The sequence below is a fragment of the Primulina tabacum genome, chromosome 17 (genome assembly GCF_025594145.1).
Source record: "Primulina tabacum isolate GXHZ01 chromosome 17, ASM2559414v2, whole genome shotgun sequence".
Taxonomy (NCBI): Eukaryota; Viridiplantae; Streptophyta; class Magnoliopsida; order Lamiales; family Gesneriaceae; genus Primulina; species Primulina tabacum.
The window spans coordinates 30,446,575-30,457,420 of NC_134566.1; the positions used below are offsets into that span (position 1 = coordinate 30,446,575).

The 10,846-nt window shown below is 34.4% G+C and overlaps 1 protein-coding gene across 3 annotated transcripts; it reads right to left on the reverse strand.

Moving 5' to 3' along the window:
• Positions 1-2,859: 2,859 nt before the first annotated feature.
• On the reverse strand, positions 2,860-8,205 carry LOC142530852 (protein PSK SIMULATOR 1-like). Of its 3 annotated transcripts, none has more exons than XM_075636724.1 (13): positions 8,048-8,205; positions 7,559-7,809; positions 6,655-6,983; positions 6,476-6,568; positions 6,293-6,383; positions 5,368-5,461; positions 4,479-4,585; positions 4,299-4,368; positions 4,020-4,126; positions 3,823-3,939; positions 3,672-3,748; positions 3,537-3,581; positions 2,860-3,448 (listed from the first exon to the last, which is right to left on the reverse strand). In XM_075636724.1, the coding sequence occupies exons 2-13, from the start codon at positions 7,799-7,801 to the stop codon at positions 3,070-3,072; spliced, it is 1,752 nt and encodes a 583-aa protein (XP_075492839.1). In that variant the 5' UTR covers positions 7,802-7,809; positions 8,048-8,205; the 3' UTR covers positions 2,860-3,069. The 3 variants fall into 3 exon arrangements, with proteins under 3 accessions (XP_075492839.1, XP_075492837.1, XP_075492838.1); XM_075636722.1 differs by having other exon boundaries at positions 4,020-4,132; XM_075636723.1 differs by having other exon boundaries at positions 4,020-4,129; positions 8,048-8,204.
• Positions 8,206-10,846: the final 2,641 nt, after the last annotated feature.

A 10,846-nucleotide genomic window follows, 5' to 3' on the forward strand; every position in this document is an offset into this window, starting at 1 on the left:
AATTTTAATTATATCACAAGTTAACGCGTGCTTTGTTGTTGTTAGATATATTTTGTCAATAGTATAATATTTTTCTATGGTTTAAGAAAAATCGTGTGACTTTGTTTTATATTTTTACGGCTGCTTTTCTAAATGGTTTTATTATGATTTCAAGGTACCATTTTTCATTTGTGTTTTTTTAAAGAAGTGGAATGAATATCTATAAAACGATGACATTAATAAGGCGTCTTCTCTTTATTTGAAAAAAATATTGGAAAATTTATACAAATTGTGAATAATATGAGTTAATATTTAATTTGAGAGTGATTTATGTTTTTTATTGCTCGTATATACTTCAATTTCTTTGTTATTGTACTAAATAAATTATTTTTAAACTTTGAGTTATCATTTTTTTCTGATCGAGGTTCTTTGTGTTATGATTTTTTTTATTTGTTTTGGTTAGTATTGTTGGCGGCAATTGATTTCTCTGATATTATATGATGTGCCTTGTTGTTTATATAAAAATAAATATGAGAGTACACCAATCAAAGCCACGTATTTTGGGTCTTCTGTTCTATGAAGAGAATAATAAATGGTTTCTGTGAATTATATAATTTCTTGGTTTGTCATACATATAGTCTACGAAATGCGTCGAATTTTGAACAAAAAAGTTAAGAAAAACATAGTGGATGAAAAAAAAAGAGACATGTTAAATAAAAAATAATAATGTTGTGTATTACTATGTTGGGTGCAATAATTGTCCTTGCTTGGTAGAGCGGTCGAACCGTGGTGCTTGAGCTACTGTGCGGTTTAAAAGATTTGAGTTGCACCATTACTACTAGCTATAGCTTTTGGTAAAGAGGCAAGCGCTCGGTCCTACAATTGGTATCAGAGCCAAGGTCACGGGTTCGATTCCCATTGATTGCAAGGAGTTCAATTACTGGGAGGGAGATTGTTGGGTGCAATAATTGTCCCTGCTTGGTAGAGCGGACGAACCGTGGTGCTTGAGCAGATGTGCGATTTAAAAGATTTGATTTGCATCATTACTACTAGCTATAGCTTTTGGTAAAGCGGCAAGCGTTCGGTCCTACATACTATGTCCTAATTTCTATATGATATAATTCAAGCACATTTTTTATAGATATTTGAAATTAGGTTCAACTAAGTAATATGAAACATATACATATATATTAAATCATATTTAAAGCAAAATGTTAAGATCAAGAATGATTCAGATTTAAATTTCAACTAAGCACAATGAAGAAGAAATTGAAGAATTGTATGTGTACGTTAAGTGTTATATAATGATTATGTTGCTACTTCAAGGTTGTGCGACATATGGATATCATATAAAATGTTAATATTTCTCAATAAAATAGTTTTTCAAAAAGAAAAAAATTCTTCATTCAGAAAAAGAAATATATGAAAAACAAATTGCGCATAATTCTCATTCTATTTATAATGGTATGAGAATAATTCTAAAACTTTGTTGACACAATATAATAGATCAATTATGTGCATTTTATTGAGACATTAAGCCAGTTTCACTTTATTTCCTCCAATATTATCTCGATATATTTCGATGTGACTACGAGATTGTTTTTGTCTCTTTTTTTTAGTCAAAGTGTCTAACCAGCTAATTCATAACATATATGGTGGTAGCATAGAAAACTCCTCGTCAAATAAATTCACTTAGCCAAATATTGAAATTCAAATAAAATTCTACAATATTTCATCAAATTAATTTTGACTATCATAAAATGCTCATGAAATCTAAATTGTTATATTATTAGATGAGATATTGAATAAGACAAATATTTTGACATATATTTGAATGATATCTCATATGCATATCTTAATTACATTATTCGTATCTCTTCTCAAGATTTTTAAAATACAATAATTAATTTTGTATGTCGTTCCACAAGATATAAAATATTATAAAACAAAATATAAACTCGATAGAAGAAAATTTGTTTAGTTTCAATGAATAATATAATATTATGTTCTAAACGCAACAAATGAGATTGAAACTATATCCTCATGACATGATGCACACAATCATTATTTCAAAGCTTCCAAAAAATGACGATCAAGATGACTTTCTTGAATTGCGTCAAATTAAATGAGGACACAATTATAAGATATAACCATTTGAAGAGATTTCAAGTATTTTTCTCACAGTGATTGAGAAATAGTTGTTAAAAATTTATTAACCTTATAGCTATATGTTGATAATATCGATACTAAATATATAAAATGATATCACAAATATCACAATATTTGAAGAAGGTGCAACACCATTCATTGGTTATGTTGTTGAAGAATATATATGTTATACATACTTTTAGTCACAAGTGAAAATTTATCACGAGTAAAAGCATTTTTTCTTAAGAGTTATAGTTGATGATTGTCAAAAGCTGAAAAATCATTTAACAACAAAAAAATATTCGGAAAAATAAGATTATCAGATAAAAACGATGTAGAAAACCGAAAAAATATCGTGATAAAGAAGCAAACTACAAGTATGTCAGATCCCGGATAAAGATTGTAAATAACATAATAGATGTTAAAGACGATCAGATACTTGCTGAGCATACCAAAATAGTTATATGCATATTATAACAAACTACGACAAAGAGTTGTTGAGTTGTCAAAATCAACTAAGAAGCATATTGGAAGTGTGTCAAGTGGATAAGATAATTTCACTGATTCATATACCGTCTATGATCATGATTTTTTATTTTTTATGGCTTAGTTTGTTTCAGTTGATAAATGTTATTAGCCATGTTTTAATTCATTTAAATATTATCAAAATTTCGTACATATATTTTCAGCAGTTTAGGTTTTTACGTGCAACGTACGTGCATTTTTCTAGTTGTCAATAAAACATACAAAAGACGTATCAACCTTGATAAAAATATACAAAACGAATGCTTTTATTCACAGAGTATCTTCTTTACAAGATTCAATGCTGCACAAACCACAATATAACCAATTCTTGCTGTAAAGTCATTGCATGAAGCTGAATCGTACCACTCAATCAAGCATTAGTTGTTCCAAAGATAGGTATCATCCATATGTTATGAGTTATGACCAAGAACCGCCATAATCAACATCTGCTAGTGATAACTCGATCTCAACTCTATCAATCACATCCAACGGTGTATCATCACCAAGTCTAGTGTCAGGTTTGTCAAGTATCAGCTCTTGATCGTCCTTGCACAAAGATGGTGATGAAACCGAATCGTTTTTCATGTCAATTGGTTGTTCTTCAGATTCCTTGAGAGGGGTTATCTTTGCAATGCCAATGGCCTTGGGCCTAGATTTGGATCGGCTAACCAAATAATTTAGCCATAACAAGAGATCAAGAATGTAAGTTTCTGTTTTCTGCCTGTCTGCATGCTGTAGCGTCTCAATTTTCATAACATCAATTGGAGCAGCAGCTGTCCTGCGATTCTGTTCCGACCTGCATTCAAAATCGCCGTAATTTTTTTCCATTTCGATGACAAAGACACTACTTGACGTTATATTTGAAAGAGCATCAAAATACTCACCCTGTGTTGGCCCACTCTCCAACCCAACCAAAGCCATGATGAACTCTATGACACAAAATCAACGAGACATTGTTAAGAACTGTGGGAAATGGGAAAAACGAGGAAGAATTATTTTTACAAGGTTTAGAATCTTACTTAGCAGTGTTTGTAGCAGTAGGAACGAGCCAACTCAAAGTCTTTTCCATCTCATCTTTGATTTCTGTCACAGTGAGCTGCGGAGAAGACATTAAAGAATTTAAATATGTATAGAAACTTCGTTTCCAGTCATTATTTTTCCAACGTATACCTCCTTCTCGATTTTGAAAGACTGCAATTTGGATCGCAAAGAAGCTTTAACATTTGGTGGCAAGCTCTGATACAAAGTGTCCCTGGCTTTTGGAGACAGAGAACTAGAACGAGCTACCTGATCATGCAAGACACGAGCTAAGAAATGCTGATACACGAAAAATGTTTAAAAGAAAAATAACAATAGTAGTAGCATACAATCGAATCAATTTGAAGAATGATGTTAGCATAATGTAAGGCAAGTCCAGCATCCCCCAATGTCTGCTGGCTACTGTGCGACCCATTTTCTGGTCTTCTTCCTTCTACTACTTCTGATCAAAAGAAGACATGTTGACAAGAAGAAACGAGAGGCGGAAAGACCATTTAACTTGTCACAAAGTTTCATCATCGGGACGCCCCGGAAGGGCCAACTTTTCGTAAATTTTAGATACTCGTCTCATACTGAATAATACTACCTCCTTCAAGATTGGAGTTTACCTGGATTGCCCAGCGTATCGTTTATTTCCTGGTTCAAGAATAGCACAATATCTACAAGCTGCCCCATAACCTGCCATCAAATAAAGATAACCTGTGGGAAAAAATTTTAAATTTCTAGTCTTAATCTTGGTTCCCTTAAACTGACTATTTTTTTCTGAGCCAAAGATCAGGATTAATTACGTCTTCCATTCTTCTGGACCAAAGCGATTTCTTTTTCAAACTTTTCACTAGCTTCTTTTGGCTTTTCAATTCTGCTGCCATAATGATTAGGTTGTGGTCCCTATCCCCTGTAATGTACATGATAACCGCATAAGTTCAAAATGTTCACTATTCTGACACAACTGTGATGAAAGAATGAAAAACATTATTGATATGGGTCATCTTTGGACTCCGACGTAGGAATAAAAACTGAGGCAAGGTCAGCCCGAACTAATTTGGGGTGTCTTGGGATGGGAGTTAGCCCTGATAATGTCAATGCTTACCCAAGATCACAAACGCTACCTTGGTCACATAGCCACCCGGAAAACCCGTGCGGGTAAGGAAAGATTACTCTGTTCCTATCAGCCCGGGCCGAGCCAGGGCAACGTAAGAGGACTATGAATCAAAATGATCGTAGACCTTGTCCATCTAAAATCCAAAGATCCGTTCTCGCCCCATGTTCGCAGATCATGTGGAAATCATAACATGGACCACATTCTCACACGGTGGCCACTACCTGAGCATCTCGAGATGATCCACGATCTCAGCACCTCATAAATACTCCCACCAGAGGTAAAATAAAAAAAATAAAAAAGGAAAAAATGAGTCATGATCAGTGGGCACTCATTATACTTTCATCTATATCGTAATCTCTTTCTTTTGTGTATTCACTTGACCGACTTGAACGTTAAAATGGCTACTAACGTGTTTTGTTCTCAATAGTCCAGGCTATATAGACGGGGTTCATCTCACTCGGTCATCACTACATATAAGAAATGACAATTCCTCATCCACGTAAATTGAGAAAAAAAAGTAAAACTAGAATAAAAGAACATGTACAAGGATTATGCACTGAAGATCAAAGAGTGACCTTTTTGTGAAACATTGTTTTTAAATTCTTCCAGACGCCTGAGAAGAAAATCTTGTTCAAACCTTTCTAATCCGTGCTGTTCCTGGTATAGCTCCTGATGACAAAAAGAGTGTTTTGTTCAATTTTTCCGGCGGCAACTCAAACGAATGATTGTATATTCTTATATTATCGTCAGTGGCGACCAAAACACCAACAGAGGCAGACTAAAGAGGGGAAGAATACAGGCAATTGCTCCTCTCAAATAACAAAAATTTCAAAGTTTATGTGATTTTTAACAAAATTGAAGTCTCACAGACCCAAAAAAAAACATTGAATCGCACCCCACCTGGACAAAGATCTTGAGTTTGTTCCTGAACACCAACGTAGTCTATTGCATGTTGTCCGGTCAAATATCACAAAAATACGTATTCAAGTGGGGGGGAACATTCTATGTGAGTATAATATTTTTTATCCAGTAAACAATTCATGTCAACGTTACGAAGTCTTTCTTTTCAAGATAAAGAAAAATATAAAATCTTTTGAGAATTGTCAGACATGAACACAAGTTTTGATTATTAATTTCTCAAATATCCATTCATGACCAAAATATGACTGCCTGACTGCCAAGGCAGTCATATTTTGTTCAAATATCATGACTGAAAATTAAGAAACCGGGAAGTATGACATAGTTACGGATTGCGAAACGGAAGTGTTCACATGATTTTCTTTATATAGAAAAAAGGAATTTTGATATATGCCTGTCCATGAATCCTTAATAATTCTTGGAGATGTAAGCAAGTGTCTCAAGTGGCTAGCTGTGGGATGCTACTTTAGGACTTCAAGTTCGAAGAAAAATCACAAGAAACTTAATAGCAACTGAGGGTAGAAATCTAGTGAAACTAGAAGTTGTCAGTCCAGATATGATGCGGAGAAAGATAATACTAACGGCTGTCAGTTGAACCGAAGTCATCAGTTGCTGCATCACGGATTCTGCTACTTCTCTCGAGTGCTTCTGAGGATTACGATCGCTACTACGCCTGACAAAGTAATTAGCGTCCACTCATTAAAAAAATTCAAAACTAACGACCAACATAAGATTCTGAGACGTAGATAAATACAGATAAGTTACTTCTCAAAGAAGCGGTCCAAATTATGCCACTGTGGATCTTTACACCGATTTCCAAAGCGAACTACTTCTTCCAAGAAAACTTTCAGCTCCTCCCTGTGTAAAAGTAAACTTAATGACGTTCTCTTTTTATCGAAGAAGACAAAATTAATAAATAACAATCATGTTTCATTATTGCCAACCTCTTGTCTGCGGCAACAATCTTCAAAAGTTTATCCTCGTCTGTTGATATTAATTGTTGAACACTCTCTGCTGGAAGCACCACGTCTTTTAGTTTTCGTATGCTTCGTTTTGAAAGCGAATGCATAAGGTTTGATCCCTTAACAATCGTATTGGCAACCTCGAATGCCAGGATTGAGAGTTCATTGTTTTGGGTTGATGCTCCAGAAACAAAACCTGATCGGCTCGAGTTAAGATTGGTCATACTACTTCCTAGTGTGTCTAAAACTTCAACAGCCCTTTCAAGGCCAACACTGCCTGCTCTCCCCAAAAGAGAACTCACTTCCGAAACCTGCTACATTTGGAATATTGATATTCTAAATAGAGGAAGAAATATTACAAAATAGGGCCATTCTAAAACAAATTTATCCTTTTTCATTTCAAAAAATTGCAAAATTTTGTTCGCTTCTGAAAGAATTTAAATTGCTCTAAAAATCTGGAACCACAGGAATGGTGAGTTTGAATCCTCCTCTTTTAAACTCAATAATTTAATGAACAAACACCATCTTCGCCTACTTTCTTATGGATAAGCTTAGTACAAGTAGGATCCTTTGAACGATTCTTTCATTGCGCAGGACAAACTAAAATGACTAAGAGATTTATACAATCATCGCAAGTGCATACACATATGGAGGTAGCTAACAAGAAGTTTCAACAGGTAGCTTATTTCCAGAATGCTAATGTTAGACATCAAAACATGCTTAGAACCAATCAACTCAGAGCAAGCATAGCTCTCAGGTTCGAAAGCTTTATCGCGGCAATATAACATCGACCCTCATCACTATAATGGAAAACAAAGTAAGAAAAAGCTTAATTTATCCACTATGATCCAAGTCATAGTAACAGAAACCAGAAGCAATTGTTTACCCTTAATGATCTTGATTTCTGGGATAAAATACTCCTCCTATACTGCGGAATCCCATCATAAAATTCATCATTACTGACATTTCCGTATGGAGCTGGCAATTTCTGGGATTCTTTCACTAATATTTGACCTTCCTCCATTGTATTTTGCCGTTTCTGCCTCTGGGAATACTGCTTTTCTTGACCTATGCTCCTGCCAGCATAAGGATTCTTTGTTGAAGACAGCTTCGAACTCCGCCCTCCCATCTTTACTTCTGTCTTGAAGCAAAACCCAATACAATTATACTTCATATATCATCACAAAAACCACAGCAAAAGATTTCATGAAAACTACAGGAAAAACTCACGAGGGCAAAAAAAATTGCCAAAATGATTTTGTTGACCCCAATAATTGGAAAGACGGGTTTATAATTTAGCACAGCGTCAAAATTCCACACCAAGCCAAGAACTGCCAAAAAAACTAACACCAGCAAATATATCACAAATACTTACGCAAGAACCTTGTGCTGTACAACGAGGAAGAGAAAGAATTTGGCTATTGAAAAGATGAGTACCGGTGTGGTCTTTTCTGTATTCAATTTAAGCGACATATCTGAGATATGGGAGTGGTAAATGGTAATGAAGAATAGGAAACCAGCAGCCAACCACGCTACCTACTTGCTTTGACTTGGAACGTTTGAATCATTATTACAAGTAATGAAAACGTTTGACACGGACGGTTCTGTCGATGCTACCTGTGGGTCAGTGTCCCACAAGATCTGGGCCGTTGATTTTAAAAAATTTGATGGACCCCGCATATGAATTGGTGGACCCCGCATATATGTGGTTAAATTTGGACCTTTGATCTTCTCATGGGGGCAGTCCCTCATGAGATAGGGCGAAATATTCCGACACAGACAACATTAAACTATTGTTCTTCATTTCTATTTATAACCATTTCTTTTTATTACAACATGGTTTTTTTGCTTCTACGGGTTCGTGCACATGTTTAGAATATAAATGGTTTATGTCAGTCCTTAAAATCAAGGGTGTTCAATGTAGGTTCGTAAGTGATGAGATTAAGGTTATTAAAACAGGATGTTCTCCACTCTGAATGGAAGGTTACTAGTTCATGATGATATTTGTCCAAAGTTATTCACATAATGTAAGAAAGAAGCCGAGAAATACATAGCGTTTAGGAGTTGCATTTATTTTGGATGTTTTTTTTAAAAGTTCGTAACTTACATGTTAGATAAGCAGGAGGCAGACCTGTAGCTTCTATCCATTCTATTTAAGAATAGATTTCTTCATCAGGTGAAAGCTGGCATCTTGTTTATATTTTATTCATCACGCTCAAACGAGACGAGAAGAGGCATTATCTTATAGAAGTTAGGTGGAGAGCAAAATGAGCTGCTTAATCCATCTTTATATTTATAAGAATTTGAGAGTCAAACTTGGGTTCGCTCATATTCAATGTCTCTACAGCAATTTGGGTTCGGTTTAATGTATTTTATAGGGGTCAGATGGAAATAATATATTCAAATCCACTCTCCTTTTCAACTCTTCCACACCAGTTGATGCTGTTTAAAGTTTTTTTTATGAACTTATTATGGGACTTCAACCACCAAAACCAGCCATGATTATTCCGGTCAACTTTGCCAACTGACATCAAATATTTTGTAGCAAGAAAGAACCCAACAATTCATAGTATGAGCAAATAAGCTATGTGAGGTTATATTTACTCTCAGTTCCTTTCACTTCTATCAAAATTTCAAAAAAATTGAGATTGCAGAAAGCCAGGGGAAGAATGGATCTTCTTGACAGTTCAAAACTCCCCCATATTTTGCGGCGTCTGAGCATTAATGATTTCAAGAAGTTTAATACCTTTAGGTGGAACGGATCCCATATCAATGCTGTTCTTCGCTACGTCCTGAAGACTCGCTCCAGTGACCATGGGTCGACGGGTCTACTGAACCGTATTGAAGAATCAAGAGACACCTCTCGCTTTCCCAAAATGGTTTTGTCCTTAACTGAGAGGCTGAGGGAATTCTTCACAGTTCTGGAGATGGAGTCGGCTGACAACTGCAGAACAACAAGTGAACTTCTGGCTAGCTTTCTCGACTTTCTCCTGGACATTGTGGAGCAGGTTGTTATCTCTCATTCAAATTTGATTGAACATGCTGAAGACCAAATAGAAGTTCTGCAGAAGGAACTGAAGCTTCTCATTTCAGTTCTTGGAGATGAACCTTTTCGGTGCTCTGAGCTTAAGGAAACAAAATGTTTAATGAAGGATATTGAGGCTGTGGCTAACGAGGTTGGAATTTTCTTTTATCTGTATTTTTTTACATACTAGAAAAATGTACGTGCGTTGCACGTAAAAATCTAAACGGTTGAAAATATATGTACGAAATTTTGATAATATTTAAATGAATTAAAACATGGTTAATAACATTTATCAACTGAAACAAACTAAGCCATAAAAAATAAAAAATCATGACCATAGACGGTATATGAATCAGATAAATTATCTTATCCACTTGACACACTTTTCAATATGCTTCTTGGTTGATTTTGACAACTCAACAACTCTTTGTCGTAGTTTGTTATAATATGCATATAACTATTTTGGTATGTTCAGCAAGTATCTGATCGTCTTTAACATCTATTATGTTATTTACAATCTTTATCGGAGATCTGACATGCTCGTAGTTTGCTTCTTTATCACGCCATTTTTTCTGTTTTCTACATTGTTTTTATCTGATAATCTTATTTTCCCGACTATTTTTTATTGTTAAATGATTTTTCCGCTTTTGACAATCATCAACTATAATTCTTAAGAAAAAATGCTTTTTCTCGTGATAAGTTTTCACTTGTTACTAAAAATATGTATAACATATATATTCTTCAACAACATAACCAATGAATGATGTTGCACCTTCTTCAAATATTGTGATATTTGTGATATCATTTTTATATATTTAGTATCAATATTATCAACATATTGCTATAAGGTTAATAAATTTTTAACAACTATTTCTCAATCACTGTGAGAAAATACTTGAAATCTCTTCAAATGACTATATCTTAGAATTGTGTCCTCATTTAATTTGACGCAATTGAAGAAAGTCATCTTGATCGTCATTTTTTGGAAGCTTTGAAATAATGATTGCGTGCATCATGTCATGAGGATGATATAGTTTCAATCTCATTTGTTCCGTTTAGAACATAATATTATATTATTCATTGAAACTAAACAAATTTTCTTCTATCGAGTTTATATTTTGTTTTATAATATTTTATATCTTGTGGAAC